General features: G+C 38.9%; 1 protein-coding gene across 1 annotated transcript in view; it reads left to right on the forward strand.

The window, feature by feature from the left end:
- DOK5 (docking protein 5) overlaps positions 1-16,705 on the forward strand; it is a 174,638-nt gene that overhangs the window by 112,952 nt on the left and 44,981 nt on the right. Inside the window, exon 5 of the mRNA XM_002747691.6 lies at positions 3,114-3,303. Within this exon, the coding sequence (XP_002747737.1) occupies positions 3,114-3,303 (190 nt within the window). The remainder of the gene's footprint in view (positions 1-3,113; positions 3,304-16,705) is intronic.

Genomic DNA, 16,705 nt, shown 5'->3' on the forward strand with positions numbered 1-16,705 from the left:
TGTAAAGAAAATTCTCTTTTCTCTCTTTCAAAACTCTTTATGTCTCTGTATAATGAAACATAAGACATCTTCATTATGTAAAGTTTTTGGGGTATAAAAATGTATATAGAAATAGGGCCAGGCACGGTGCTCATGCCTGTAATCCCAGCACTTTGGGAGGCTGAGTTGGGTGGATCACGAGGTCAGGAGTTTGAAACCAGCCTGGTGAAACCCCACCCCTACTAAAAATACAAAAATTAGCTGGGCATGGTGGCACGTGCCTGTAGTCCCAGCTATTTGGGAGGCAGGAGAATCACTTGAACCTGGGAGGCAGAGGTTGCAGTGAGCTGAGATCGTGCCACTACACCCCAGTCTGGGTGACAGAGTGAGACTCCATCTCAAAATAATAAATAACATGTAAAGAAATAAATAAAACAATCTTTTATCTAAAGTCACAACCTGTCTTAACATTTCAGTGTATTTTTTTCTTATTTTTTTTCCAATTCATAACATGAATATATCTAAATTAATAATATCAGTTGAAATTTTGGGGAACCTGTTATGTGCCAGTTTGGTGGAAGATGATCCATTCATCTCAGATTATTTATTGTACATTTCACAGCAGCCCTATAATGTAGGTATAATTACTCTCTTCATTTTGCAGATGAGGAAACTAAAATTTAGAGGCACTAAAGACCTTGCTCCAATTGTGGTAACTCACTACGTTTGATTCTAGACTGTCTCATTGGGCTCATATTTGCAGTGTACAGATTTTAAAATGTCATGGGCATTTTTTGGTCTTGCCTTTTTCACTTAAAATGTTAGCAACAGCTTTCCAATGCTTTCAGTATACTTCAAACTTCATGAATATTTCATTAAATTTAAACCCATCTAAAAATCTCTAATTACAAAAATATATATATTATTGAAACCCTTGAGCTGACTCTGAGCTCCACACTCAATCTGGGAATAAATCATTTAAAATAATAATGACCAAAATATTTATGAACACTTTGGCAAAAATCAATGTTGACTTGCAGAACAAACCTGGAAGTGAGGAATCATTTCTTTGACTCCTAACAGCTGAGCCTAGGGACAGGGTAGATCAGATCGAAGAGTTCTGCTTTAGCTGGCTGACTTAATCTCTGAGGGCATGTCACCTTAGAAAGGACTGTGGTCATCTGGTCTGATTATGGACATGGCAGAGACAGAATTGTACTGACTTTCTGTTGGTGCACACTCCAATGTGAGTAAAAAAATGCTGTCCCTCCCAATCAGAACTATGTCTTCATGACACATTGATGCTCTGTGACTGTAAAAGGCACCATGTCTACCATAACCCATCTCCACAGAAGTGTTATTGACCGAGACCTAGAAGTGCTGGATAATTCAGAGGAACCTCTTTGTAGATTGGAAAATTGAGCTACAGAGAGATTAAGTCATTGATGGGGTCACACAACCAATCCCTGCGCTCCTCCTTCTCTGGCTTACTAAATCAGGATGCCCCAGGCAGAGAGGATACCTGGGAGCCAAGCATAAAGAAAACCTGGCAGGTTTTGATTACTATTCTTTTTTTCACCTAGAGTGCTCAGATCAGCACTTTTCACAGATTTATATCTGGAAAGTAGTATCCTGACAGCATCACAATCTGAATTTAAGAATTGGCAGTGCTTAGGAGATACCTTACTCATGGCAGTTTTCTGTGCCTCAGTTTCCTCTTCTGTTAAATGGAAACAATACCTCTGGTCTACAAGTATCAGGGATCATTATAAATTCAACTATGTCCTCTCAGGCCCTTTACAATGTTAATTAGTATGACTTCAAGTGATTGCAATTAATGTTATTGCAATCACTATTAATGTTATTCTTTTTAAAATTTTATTAATATTTTTCCCTATTTCTCCCCTGTTATTATTCTTGGGCGAGGTACGACTTATAGAACTTCTAAGCAAATAAATTGATAATGATCTCTCTTTTTACTTAATATAGACAGTCGTTCTTACTTGGAACTGTCAAAGGAGGGAATATGCTCCATTAGAATATATATATATATTTAAAGAGTTACTAGCAATCAACAAATATTTGCTTATTGGAAGTATAAAATAATTTAAAATTTTTGAATGGTAGATGGCGGAACATTTCATGAACACAATCTTGGCATTAGTATTTACTAAATTCAACTAAAATCCATGAAAATTCAAATGACTATTTTATTGTAAAACAAGGTATTTAGAATACTGCTAATATAAAATTGTTAATGTCACATTGTCAGATGTAGGCTGTCTACCAAAATGATGCATGGGGGAAATATACTTGCTATAGTAATATTTTTGCTCATAGTTCACTTAAAAACGTTGACCCTAATACTTCTTAACGAATTTTCCAGAAACTTAACAGAAATATGGTATTATAACAAAAACATCCCTGTATCTGCAGGGATGAAAATTAGGTTACAGTAATCAGCCAAGCAGTTTATGGAGAATAATCTTGGTTGCATTTTAGCAATTATCTAAATATGCAATGAATATTTCTTTCCAGTATTTGGCTAAAGAAAGCTCTGTGTTAAAACTATTCAAATATATGCATTGGCATTTCCCAAAATTGTTGGCCAGTTAAGTGCATAGTATTACTATGGAGCTTTATTTAAATAATTTGGGATACAGTTTTATTCATTTAGTTATAGAAATTACGAGTTGATCCACTTAACTTTAATATCATTAAACCATGACGTAATTGTTTTTTACCTTTTGTCTTATGTGAGCACAAAAGTGTGGATCTAGTTAATGTGTTCTTTGCAGGAAAAAAAAATTGCTTTTAATGGTTTCATTGCTTTAGTCTTTTATTGGCATATACTTTTTTATTATGCAAATTTAAAAATTATAAAATTGGTCTTTGCTCATGTAAACAGTGCTTAGTGTATGTTGACAGGCTGTATCATTATGTTACTTAATAGGGTCTGCATTTAAGAAATCATTTTCTGGGACTGTTATTTTATGGAAAAGATTTATCTTTTTGAAAATGCAACCAAAATCTAGAATGTGAACTTGAATTGTTTTTAATGCCTCTATGTTCCTACAATGTCTTTGATGTTTTATTCCTGGGGATTTTAGACTAACCTTTTGTTTTTCTCCCAGAGAGATTCAATGTGTATTTGATGCCATCTCCTAACTTAGATGTACATGGCGAATGTGCCTTGCAGATTACATATGAGTATATCTGTCTTTGGGACGTCCAGAATCCCAGAGTCAAACTCATCTCTTGGCCGCTAAGCGCCTTGCGGCGGTATGGACGTGATACTACGTGGTTCACTTTTGAGGCAGGGAGGTGAGTTTAATTACTTTTAATGACTATTTTTCTGTTTTTTTTTTTTTTTTTTTTTTTTTTTGTTGTTGTTCATTTTTACCAGACTTGTATCATATGAGGCGGTAGGTTTATATATGATACCCAACTGAAGTATACTTGAAGAAATTCAGAGTTGCGATTACGTAATATGAGGGGTCTTGTAAATATTTACACCTTCAACGTAGCTTTTTCCCTGTGGAAGATTCTAATGCTTCACACACATGATAGAAAATATCATTACACAGTTTGATTCCATACCACAAACTGAAGTTGAACCAGGTTAAAAAATGTTAAAAATGTACCGTTTCCTGGGTCAAGCTGAACAGACGCCAGCTTCTTGATTTTGGAAAACTTCCATATTGTTATTTCACATGTGCTTCCTCATCTGAGCTAACCATGGTAGATTAATATGAGGGTCCATGGACTTTTTACCAGCTGCAATTTCTTGAGTTTCATCTATTTGGCTTACAGTGTAAGGATTCCCATGAATATTGAAAGAGATTAATGCTAAAACTTGCTCTTTGTGATACCTACTAAGCACTTTCAGGGTTTTTTCTTCTTCCTTTTGGGGTTAATCTGGGAGAGATAAAATAGTGTCAGTAATATATGGGTTGATTGCTACCTACAAAAAGATTTCTCTAGTCAGAATCCTATTTTCCTTGTCCTTCACTTTTCCCTCAGAATTTTGGCTTCATTTTGGAACACTGCAGATAAATTTTATATTTTAGAATTTTAAATGACTAAATTTTAAGAAATGTAAGTTCTTCTGTATATGGCTTGATATTACACTCAAACAGAAAGTATTAAACAAAAATTGTTTGTAAAGGCAGATAGCTATTCCTGACAGGAATATGACCCCTCATGGAAGGAAAGTAAAAACGGAAGTTCTAAACACCCCAGTCCATGTGAATAGGTAACAGTAGTGGTCACCTCTGAGTAATCTGTTTATTCCATTTTAATCAAAGACCAGTTATTTAAAATTTACATCAGAAATATGACCAATGTGATCTTCTTACAACTATCTGGGAAGATTTTTACTTTATATTTTTCACACAGCTCTTTTCTGGTTTATTTTATTTTTAAGTACCAAGAAACAAGTTGGTGCATCTTCCAAAGACTACAAAGGTTATCACAAAAAGTAAACCTTTAATGTTTAAAGCAATGTTCTTATTTTGTGAGAATTACTTATTTATCCTTCTTATAAGAAAAATCCTAGGCCAGGAACAGTGGTTTATGCCTGTAATCCAAGCAATTCTTGAGGCCAAGACAGGTGGATTGCTGGAGCCCAGGAGTTTGAGACCAGGCTGGGCAATATAGGGAGACCCTATCTCTCCAAAATTTCTCTACTATAAAAACACATGCACATGCATGTTCATCACGGCACTATTCACAGTAGCAAAGACTATGGAATCAACCCAAATGCCCATCGAGGATAGACTAGATAAAGAAATTTAGTACATATACACCATGGAACACTATGCAGCTATAAAAAAGAATGAGATCATGTCCTTTGCAGGGACATGGATGGAGCTAGAGGCCATTATCCTTAGCAAACTAATATAGGAACAGAAAACCAAATACTGCATGTCCTCACTTATAAGTGGGATCTGAATTATGAGAACACATGGATACATAGACGGAAGCAACACACACTGGGGCCTATCTGAGGGTGGAGGATGGGGGAAGGAGAGAATCAAGAAAAATAAATAATGGACACTAAGCTTAATACCTGCATGATGACACAATCTGGACAATAAACCACCATGACACAAGTTTACCTACGTAACAAACCTGTACATCCTGCACATGTACCCCTGAACTCAAAAGTTTTTTAAAAAGGAAAATAAGAATACCTGTTCATTACTAGGTATATTGTACAAAAAAAAAATTATTAAATGAAAAAAAAAATTAGCCAAGCATAGTGGCACACACCTGTGGTCTCAGTCACTCCAGAGACTGAGGTAGAAGGATGACTTGAGCCTGGGTGGTCCATGCTCCAGTTAGCTAAGATCATGCCATTGCAGTCCAGCCTTGGGTGACACAGTGAGATCTTGTCTCAAAAAAAAGAAAATCCCTATTGAAAATTAATAGTTTTTTGGTAAGGTTGGTACCTTTTTCCCTTTGTGTCTCAGAAATGATTTATATATTAACTATAACCAGTGAAATCTAAGTTTAGACAATGTTTTATGATATGAATAGGCTTTTCTATGACTGTACATCTCATATCACCCCCATTCATATTTCAAATTGATGTGTAAGATAATTCTTTATTGATCAAGAGTCATTGGATCTGTTTGGGGTAGCACTCATTCAATTATTAATATTTTAAAATCATTTTTTGATTTACTATTTACAGGAAATATTAGTAGAAAAACCATATAGCTTTTTATGGTAGTTTCTGAAGATCAAAACCTTAGTAAACTTTATTAATATCTCATATCTACTTTAAACTTGAAAAACATATTATCTTATTAATTTTCCAGGTATAAAATGAATACTATACATATCTTCCAAACGTTTAATTCATTTATACTGAAATCTCATAGCACTGCTAAGGATTTAGCTGATTACTTAAAAGATGTTAATTTTTCTCCTAAGTGCTGTTGGAAACCATAGAGATTTGAAGGCAGGTGTGTTTGAGTCTCTGTGTGTCTATGAGATGTATGTATATGGTGTGTGTGTGTATGCCAGGTAATTGTGTTAATATTTTATAAAGGTGACTTTGACCACATTGTGGACAGTAGGATAGTGGGACAGATATATGGATGTGGGAGATATTGAACCAGCTCAAGTGAAACAGTGGTGGATGAAAAGATATATTGGTTAATCAGTACCACATTACACCTACTCACAGGTTTAAATGAAATATTGGTTGGCCATTACTAAGCACAATTATTGGCATAAAAGAGGTTTTCAATACCCGTTTTTAGAATAAAGCAACACTCCTGTTCTCTCTCCCTGTTTCTCTTCCTCTTTCTTCTTCTCCTTCATTCCTTTTTTTCTTTCTTTCTTTCAAAAAAACAACAAAAAAAAGAGAGAGTGGAAGAGAAAGCAGGCCCTGCTCTCAAAAAACAAAAAAAAAAAAAAAAAAAAAAAGAAAAGATATATTGGTGACATAAATCCCAGAATTATTTCAATGGTTTTTACCAAAAGGCTGACTTGGAAGACGTAAGTGTTTTATTCCATGACTTTGATGACCCCTTTATAGTCAGTCCATCTGCATATTTCTTCAAGAACTCCAGTGGTTAGATGACTATAATATTAACAACCCAGGACACTCAGTGTTATACTTCCAATATTGTAGGGACATAGAATATTTTTTGATTTTGAATAGCATTATTTCTTATGCATTGGTCATGTTTTGTAGGGCTGGTGCAAACTTGAGACTGAATGGTCAGAAATGAAAGTGTGGAAGCTGAGTGCTTAGGATCTTACTCATTTCTCAAACAGCATGGCATAGTATACGAAGCACTGAATCAGAATTTAGAGAGACTCTGAGTAATTTCTAGTTTTTGCTAGCTGCTAACCTTGGACAAAGTTCTTAACCTTCCTTATAAGTTTATCAGAGTAATAACTTTCTTGCAGTTGTTGTAAGTAAAGGTGGAAATGTATGTAGATGTGTAGATGACCTGGAAGGATGCTGGGCTTCTCCTAAATAGTATCCTTGGTATTCTATTATGCTTACTTTTGGAGCAGAACTTGGGCTTGCGGGATACAGTGTTAAATGCAAGGTAAAATTACTATTTTATATTTTGCCTGAAACTCAAATAAAGATGAATTTTTGTAGTTACCATTAAGATGCTCACGATAATAAGATAATTCGTGTTCCACCAAGCATGAAGCTTTCATGTCTGCCTTGCTTTATTAGTGAAGATAATTTTTTCTTTGACTAATTTTAGATATGTTGAAATGAGGCAGTTTTATAATTTCCCCCCTCTCTCACATCAAGAAGTGAGCCGGAGGCCAGGCGCGGTGGCTCATGCCTGTAATCCCAGCACTTTGGGAGGCCAAGGCGGGTGGATCACGAGGTCAAGGGATCAAGACCATCCTGGTCAACATGGTGAAACCCCGTCTCTACTAAAAATACAAAAAATTAGCTGGGCATGGTGGCGTGTGCCTGTAATCCGAGCTACTTGGGAGGCTGAGGCAGGAGAATTGCCTGAACCCAGGAGGTGGAGGTTGCAGTGAGCCGAGATCGCACCATTGCACTCCAGCCTGGGTAACAAGAGCGAAACTCTATCTCAAAAAAAACAAAAACAAAAACAAAAACGGAGTGAGCAGGAGTTGTCTAAGTAAATAGTTTTCACATATTCAACAGGCATCTGCAAACACTTAGCAATATCCTCTAGAACACAGGGAGTCTTTCTTGGACAAAGTTCTGCTCATATTCAGCCTCTCTTAGAACTAGAATTGAGTGTTATTCCTGCTCAGTGGCCCGATTTCACACCACCAAAGCTGATAGTGGAGCATGTGTAATAAATTGAACTGGAAGTTGGAGGAAATGAAGTAAAATTACAGTTCTGTCACTAGCTGTGGGAACACGGATATGTCACCTAACTCACTGGGCTTCTTTTCATTGCCACCTGTAAATTGGGAACACATATATTACTTATCTCACAAGATTGCTATGAAGATTAAATAAAGGCACAGGTAAAGTCACCTGGAATAGTGCCTGGCAGGTAGTAGGCAGTTGTATCAACCCAGACTGGTACTGAAAATAAATTCATTGACTTACATAAACTCAAAGTCTGAGGAGTAGAGATGGCTTCAGTCTTGGCTTGGCTCAGTGTCCAAATGGTGATCCTGGGTTTCATTTGACAGTTCTGTTCTAAAATAGGTTCATTCTAGCCCCATATGGTGACTTTCAGGAGCTTTGAGATCTCCCTAAACTATCTCAGTAGAAGAGAGATATACTACTACTATCTGCTGACCATTATATATACTATGTCAAGCACCGCACTTTACACAAAGCTCACAGGGTACAAATACAATGAGGAGGGTTCTTTGAAGGCACAAGGAGGGTACTGTTGCCATCAGAAGAGGAGTGGAGGTGAGGTTTTTAAAAACTAATGAAATATGTACAATATAGCATTTAATAATTGCTCAAAACAAGTAAGGTCAGGAGGCTACTTGACTGTAATTAGCATTTGTACTCACAATGGTATTTCCAGAGCAGTGATTCTTAGCCAGAGCTGATTTTGCCCCTAGGGGACATTTGATAATGTCTGGAGACATTTTTGATTGTCATAACTTGGGCAGGGGGTGTTACTGGCATCTAGTACAAAAAGGGGCCAGAGTTGCTGCTAAACATCCTGCACTGCACAGAATGGTCCCTGATGAGAAAGGATTATCAGGTCTAATCATGTGGTTGAGAAATCCTGCTCTAGCAGGTGTATGAGCCATTGAAAATCATCAATAACATGTATTGAGCCCTTACTATATGAAAGCCTCTGTGCTAAGAGGCTCATTATCTCATTTAAGCTACTCATTATCATCGAAACTAGGGGATACAGTTATTTCCATCTTAAAATGAAACTTGGGCAATGGCAAGAAGTCCAAAGATACAAGGCTGATAAATTCGGGACTCATGCTCAGGTCTTTTACTTCCAAACTCTATAGATTTCTAAGAAGGCTCACCTTCTATTGGAGGTTAGCATAGTTCTTCATTAACTTCTGCAGAACTATGGGAAAGAAAGCATGTTTATGTAACCAAAACTTGCTAAATCCATTTTGGATAATCTTGTGAGCATGTTATCCTTTCCCGCTGAAGCTGCTCAGTATGAAGAAGGCATCTATCAATAAGCCACAGACTTGCAAAGATAATGGTAATGTAAATATGCCTCCTGAGCTGCGCACTGGTGTGTAAATGTTCTTAGCTTGACTTGACTTTTTTGAACCCCCCCCATATGTTCTCTTAGTTTGGAGTGTAGGCACCTACAACCAGGATTGTTCATCTTTCCTGGGTAGCAGTATGCAAATCATAGTGCTGGTCATTGGGGTCTTCTGCATGCTGTTTTTCTCCTTTTCCTCCTGGTCTCAGAAAATCTGACTATATTCTCTATTTTTTGAGGAAATTCAGAATTGAAATATAACATTTTTTAGTAAGAGGAAATTGCACAATTAATTACCCTGGGAGATAGAGAACAATTGATTTATCTTGGGGGCTAAGAGACATATTACTTATTTTGAAACTTTTTAAGTATTTTGTTTGTTTCTTTCCACTCTAAAGCTCTGAAGCCTCACGGAGGCACATCAGATGGGCAGGGGCACTCATTTTTTATTGGAAGCTCCAACTGACATGAAGTTCTAACTGCAGCAGCATCCCCCTTGGAACGATTCTTGCAGTGCGATTGTGTAGAGAAGGGTGGCAGGTGTCCAGTCCATTTCTCTGTTAACTGTACAGCTTGCTGCTGAGTTAGCATGCTTCAGTGTCAGACTCGCCTTGCCTCCTGACTGATTTAAATTAATACCCTGGGTTTCGCACCTGCAGGAGCTAGAGAAGCTCAGGTGACATTTGGCAGAGCATACTAAATAATTACCACACATGAGTGCCTTTCTTTACCAGCTGGAGAGAGTCTCTTGTGTGCTTTTGACATCGTTTTAAGAGAAACTTTAAGGTATGCCAAAAATAGGTGAAAATCCAAATTGCATATACAAATACTTTTCCTTAAATGGAGTTCACAGGTGTTTTATTAAAAATATTTTTATTTATTTGGATATAAAGACATCTGAACAGCTTTAGAAAACAGTTTCTTGCATATTTTCTAAAACTAAAACTAGCGTAATTGTTGAAATAACTTTTCATTCAAGAAAAAAATCTGTTTCCTCCTTTAATTGGTGAGTTTGCAAGGTAAAATGACAATTGTTTTGATAGCTTATGAATATTTTCTCTTATCTATTTGAAAATCTGAAATACATGTCTATTTGAATATTTGAAAGCTGCATATTCCCAATTTCTCTTATTGAATGTTAGCTTCTTAGTAATCTCTCGTTTCTGAATGTTTTACAGAGCATACACTTACCCTTATTGAAGAATTTAAAGCAAGTAAGCAGCACAGTCTACTCAGCTCCCCCAACTACGTTGAGTATAACGATGAGAATACACATGTGCTGGATCTAACAAAAGTTTGCTCAGGAGAAGTAAAATCCTCTTCTTTTGTAAGAAAAAGGGAACAAACATTGTGTCATTTAAATAGCCACTCATTCATTAGCATTTTCCTAAAAAATAATTTCAGTTACAAAGATAATACACACATTATAAATATTCTAATAGTAGAGGCATGTATGAAATAATCCCAGCACTTTGGGAGGCTGAGGCGGGTGGATCACAAGGTCAAGAGATCGAGACCATCCTGGTCAACACGGTGAAACCCCGTCTCTACTAAAAATACAAAAAATTAGCTGGGCATGGTGGCATATGCCTGTAATCCCAGCTACTCAGGAGGCTGAGGCAGGAGAATTGCCTGAACCCAGGGGGCGGAGGTTGCGGTGAGCCGAGATTGCGCCATTGCACTCCAGCCTGGGTAACAAGAGCGAAACTCCGTCTCAAAAAAAAAAAAAAAAAAAAAAAGGTAAAATAGATGTTAGATTGAGTCCCACAGTGAAAAATAAAGTTGAGAAGGACAATAGACAGTGCCAAAGAAGGGGTGCAGTTTGAAAGAGAGTGAGCAGGACTGGCTTTACTAAGTAATGTTAAGATGTGAGAGTGTGAGCCATGTAGGAATCTGGGGGAAGAGCATTCCTTCCAGAAAGAAGATGGAAAAAGATGCTGAAGAGAAAGTATTCAAAGAAGAGCCAGGAGGCTGATGTGTCTGAGAAGAATCAATGAATGGGAATCCATACATGGCATTCACAGCAGGGTCAGGCTATGTGGCTCTTGAAGGTGGTTGTAAAGAATTTGGCTTTTAGTCTTAGTCTGAGTGGGAGCCATCAGGGCTGTGTAGAGTTGGACAACTACAGAGTTTGAGCAAATAGTTCCCAAGATGGCTCTCATTTCTGACACCAATTGCAAGTTCGTGGGTTTCTAAAACTACCCTAAGATTTAGGAAGTCACTATAATGACTCCCAGAACTCACCAAACGCTATTCAACTCAGTTATGATTTATCACAACGGGGCATGTAGATTGAAATCAAGCAAGGAAAGCAGTGCATGGGAGGGAGTCCAGAGAAGTTCCAAGTGTGGGGCTCCTGTTTTCTTCTCCCTGTGGAATCGGGGCATGCTGCTTTCCTCCTGACGACATGGGACATTACGCATGGAGCACTGACAACCTGGAAGACGCCCCTGAGCCACCACTCAGAGATTTTATTGGGCTTCATTATGTAGGCATGCTTCATTGGTGGCACGTGGGGTGGGTCTCAGTCTCCAGGCTGACTGATATCACATGACCTGAATCATATTGAATTGAATCAAACTATTCCTGTCTGTCTAGCTCAAGTCTCCCAGGTAAGCAAAGGTTACCTCGCAGGAGATCCTAGCAAAGGGCTGTTTTTAAACGAGGTTGCATTTTTCTCTAAGCTAGAGAGGTGTTAGGCAAAGAAGTGACATAATCTTTTTTTTCTTTAAGACTTTCTCAAGCTAAAACCAGTTACAGGGCATTGTAGTACTCATGTGAGGGACAAGAATGGCTGCAGGCACGTGAGTAACAGTGAATATGGTCTTAAATGTTGAATAATGCTGGGTTTTTTAACTAAAGCCAGAAGGATTTACTGTCAGATTGGAGATGGGCTAAGAGGGAAAGGGAAGTGTTAGGGACCCTCCAGGAGCAGCTAAGACTGCAGAGAAAGGTGTGGAGTGGGCACTGGAGCTGAGGATGACCCACAGGTCACTTTTGGATAGGTTAACTTCAGGGCTCACTCAAAAGTTCACCCCACTTACTAAACCGCCTTCTCATCCCGTCAAGGGATTAGTAAAGCCACACATTGTGTTCGCGTTCAGAACTGTTAAAAAAGCACTGCTAATTCCAGCCCATTTCTTATAACCTGCTATTGCAGGAAGAATGTGTGAAAATGCTTTCTTCATACAAGGGGTTAGAGCACATCATAGAACAAAAATGGAAAAAGTGAACTTCCTTTGACTTTCCGCACATCACAAGTGATTAAGAACAGATACAATTAATAAGCAACCACTGTCTGTTACACTAGCTTTGTTCTGTGACTACAGATAGTAGTTAATTTATTCTTTTGTTTGTTTTTCCACAAACCCTCAAGTCCAGACAGTAAGTATTAGAATTTATATCTAAAGGCAATAGCAAAGGTGTCTGTGCATCTTTGAGGGGACTCTGGCTGTTAAGAAACTCATGCTAGTGACGATGAAATGGCAGAAGGAAGGCCACAGTGTGGCCTGCACGATTTGCACTGGCGCCTTTCTCTTCACCCTGCACACCAGCTAACAAGCTTTACATCTCGTAAGGTGTGCTAATCCTCCAGCACAAATGCTGTGTCCTTCACTGGAGCTGGAGAAACAAAACACCCGATTTTTTGCTTCCTAGTTTTTATTTAATTAAAACCGATTCTTTTCTTAGAGGGAGATTCCTATTTCTGAATTCATATTTTCATTTTCAAAGAAGAGGTTTATTTTATTGTGCCCACCCACCTTTTCTCTCAACATCAGTCTTTCTCCCAGCCACACACACACATTCCGTTCCCATACATCTTAGTCATTCCTGCTTCCCCACTGCCGTTCTGGGTGCAGTCACCCTCATTTCCTTCAAGGCAAAGATGTGGTTGTGCCTCTCTCATGAGGATTTTCCAGAGCACCCTGTTCTGTTTGACTTTGACATTTGAAAGGGTTAAGATAGCAGCAAGGACAAATCCTAATTAAATGCTTATTTGATGCCAGATCCTTTGCTAAATACAAAACGCAACCTCTCACTATCCTGTGTGGTTTTTGTGACCTTGTTATTCACATTTGAAATACGAAGTCACAGAGACTTTGAGAAGTGGAGGAACCCATCCAAGGTCATGATTGCATCATGTGAGGGAGCTGGGATTGAGGCGTCTTTTTTTTTTTGAGGCAGAGTTTCAGTTTGCCACCCAGGATGTCGTGCAGTGGTGTGATCTTGACTCACTGCAACCTCCGTCTCCCGGGTTTAAGTAATTCTCCTGCCTCAGCCTCCCGAGTAGCTAGATTACAGGTGCCCACCACAATGCCCAGCTAATTTTTGTATTTTTGTAGAGATGGGTTTTCACCATGTTGGCCGGGCTGGTCTCAAACTCCTGACCTCAGTTGATCCACCTGCCTTGACCTCCCAAAGTGCTGGGATTACAGGCATGCCCAGCGGAGACTTCGTATCTTCCAGACGTCACCCCACATCACCTGGAGCAGGTCTCTAGTAACTAGACCTGCGTTTCCAAAACTGTGGCATGATTTTGGGCAGTAGAGGTGATGTTAAATAAATCTGAGTCTCACAATGATAAAGTCATTTTCTTTTCAGTTTACTTTTTGATCCTTTTGCTTGAATAATGGAGAAACATTTCAGTTGGACGCTGCGTGCCTGACACATCTCTAAAACTTTCTAATGTACTTGTGTTACTAAGAAGTGAGCAAACTTCTAGCTCAGATCTTTGACAGCAAGAGAATGTAGCAGAGTTTGATAACAGTTTTTTAAATGTATTTTTAAGCTTGCTTTCAACTTATAACAGGGGATACTGGTTTGATATGGATGTGATAATTCCAACTTACAAAAATAGATTCATTTAAGGAAAATAAAGCAAGTTGATTAAAAATGAATTACATAGGTGGCACAAAGATTTGACAACCATCTTACAAGTTGTATGTGAATGATGGATGTTGACAGCTGTCCCATGCTCAGAAGCCTGAGTGGCAAGTGACATATGATCTGTTATCTTACACTGATTCCCATTTCTCACCCTACCAGTCACAGAAAGGGCTAGGAAAACAATTGCAATAGCAATTGAGCCAGATTGCCCTGATCTCCAGCAAGCACACACACGGGGCACTAGGAGAATAGACAGGTGCTTTAACTTAAGCTGTGATCAACCAGGCAGTAATGCCAGTGGCTGGAACAGTAAAGACAATGAAGGTAGACAATGTGGAATGTCCTTGTCATCCAGCCTGTACTGAAGCAACAGTTCCCTAAACTCAGACGCTGCCCTGTATATAAAGCCTCTTACCATGTACTTATTACTTGGGTTCTCCCTTGTCCTCATGTTAGTCTATTTCAGTGATTTTTTTTCTACTGGGGACATTTGTCAATGTCTGGAGACACTTGTGCTTGTCAAACTATGGGGTACTACTGGCATCTAGTAAGTAGAGGCCAGGGATCCTGCTCAATATCCTACAGTGCTCAGGACAGCCCTAATAACAAAGAATGATGGGACCGTGTCAGTATTGCTGACTTTAGTAGAGTTGAGATCAAGTCCACATGATAAGCTCCTTAGAAATTCCTCCCCAATCTGGGCATGGTGGCTCATGCCTGTAATCCCAGCACTTTGGGACACTAAGATGGGTGGATCACCTGAGGTCAGGAATTTGAACCTAGCCTGGCCAACATGGTGAAATTCCATCCCTAATAAAAATACAACAACAAAAAAAAAGGTTGGTTGTGGTAGCAGGCACCTATAATCCCAGCTACTCAGGAGGCTGGAGGCAGGAGAATCACTTGAACCCAGGAGGCGGAGTTTGAAGTGAGCCAAGAGTGTACCATTGCACTCCAGTGCGGGTGACAGAGTGAGACTGTCTCAAGAAAAAAAAAGAAAAAAGAAATTCCTCCCAAATTTCTTCCTCAAAATGAAGCTCCTAGAACCCACATGGCTAAGCCTCTCGTTTCTTCATTTCATGTCTATGCAAGTGTTTTTTCTTGTCATAGTGCTGTTGGCATTGCTGTAGCCCCAGGGGCAGGGGGAGGGGATTGTACTCCACTTGTTCAAACTATTTTTAGTTCACCTCACTTTCGCAGACAAAAGTAAGCATTCTGCAGGTTTTTTTCCTTTTAATTTTATATCCCTCTCTGTCAGGTGCTTCGGATCTGTTTCTCTCAGGTTTTTGAATTCCAAATTTTCATTTTACCAACACTGACACCCACCCTTCTTCTCAACTGTACATTTCCTTTTTTAATTGCCGCATCAGTATGGCTCATGCAACCCTGATATTATTCTCAAACGTTTTGCATATGTAGATCTTGTCTCTCCAAATTAATTCCAAGCTTCTCAAAGAGAAAGCCTATGTTTATATCCTTCACAGAAGCTGTTATGCTTTGTCTCTGGTAGGTGTAACAAGTACCTTATTCTTTATAACGTGATTGTAAATGTAAAATACAACATTGATTTAATAGCTGCCTTGGCAGCGGTGGAGAGAAAGAAATGCCTGCGTTAAATATACACGTTGCAGTCAAATTGTGTTCTGCTTTTGGCAATGTCCATATATTCTACACACACACACACACACACACACACACAGACACAGATAGAGGGAGAGATACAAAGAGAGGCAGTGCACAGAATACATCCTGAAAGCAAGAAAATATGAAACTTACTGGCCTACTGATTTCAAATGTTTACTTATACTGCGTACCATGAGATAATTTATTTTAGTTTCCATAATTTCAACCCCATCAGTATTTTTCTAATAAAATATGTTGGTGTGAAATGTTGCATGCAAAAAGAACAGTTTCTGAAGTTGGGTACTCAATGTGGGTGAACCATGGTGTCTGGGTCTTGAATCTTCACACTACCCAGAACCATGGTCCCAGCACACCCTACTTGCACCCCGCCCACTTACGCTCTGCCCACTTGTGCTCCACCCACTTGCCATCCTCCCCACAGGCTGCTCCTCCTCCCATCACCTCCCCAACATGTTGGCTTCACTTCCCTGTGTCCCACCTAAAAGCTTTATATGTGCAGTTCTGTCTGTCAAGACTGTTCTTCCTGTCCTCTTTCTCGAGCCACTCCCCTCCCCAGGGTAACTCAATGAATTCTCAGTGTCAATAAAATTTGTTCAAGGAAGTCTGGGTCAGGTTCCCAGCTACACCTTTCCTAGCACTGCCTTCTGCTTCACAATTCATTCTACAGTTATGTATTGAGCACCAAACGTAAACCAAGCCATGCTCTAGGCATGAGTGGAAAAGCTGTGAATAGATCAGAACACATTCCCTGTCTACAGGGAGCTTACATTCTGGTGGAGTAACGGAAGCTCCCTTTACTTGAAGATATAATTGTGTACTCTGCACATCCTATTTAATACTTGCAGTAAATCTAGGTGAGAGTTCTCAGCATTCCATTTGTTTACAGATGAAAATGCAGATTTAGACAGGCGAGATAGCTGTCAGTAGATCACAGAGCTGGTGAGATGCCAGGCCAGCCAGGTAATCCCTGCTCACGCTCCCGCATTCTATCATTTTGCCTTGACACATATTTTGTGTGTGGA

Source organism: Callithrix jacchus, chromosome 5 (genome assembly GCF_049354715.1).
Source record: "Callithrix jacchus isolate 240 chromosome 5, calJac240_pri, whole genome shotgun sequence".
In the NCBI taxonomy this organism is placed as follows: domain Eukaryota; kingdom Metazoa; phylum Chordata; class Mammalia; order Primates; family Cebidae; genus Callithrix; species Callithrix jacchus.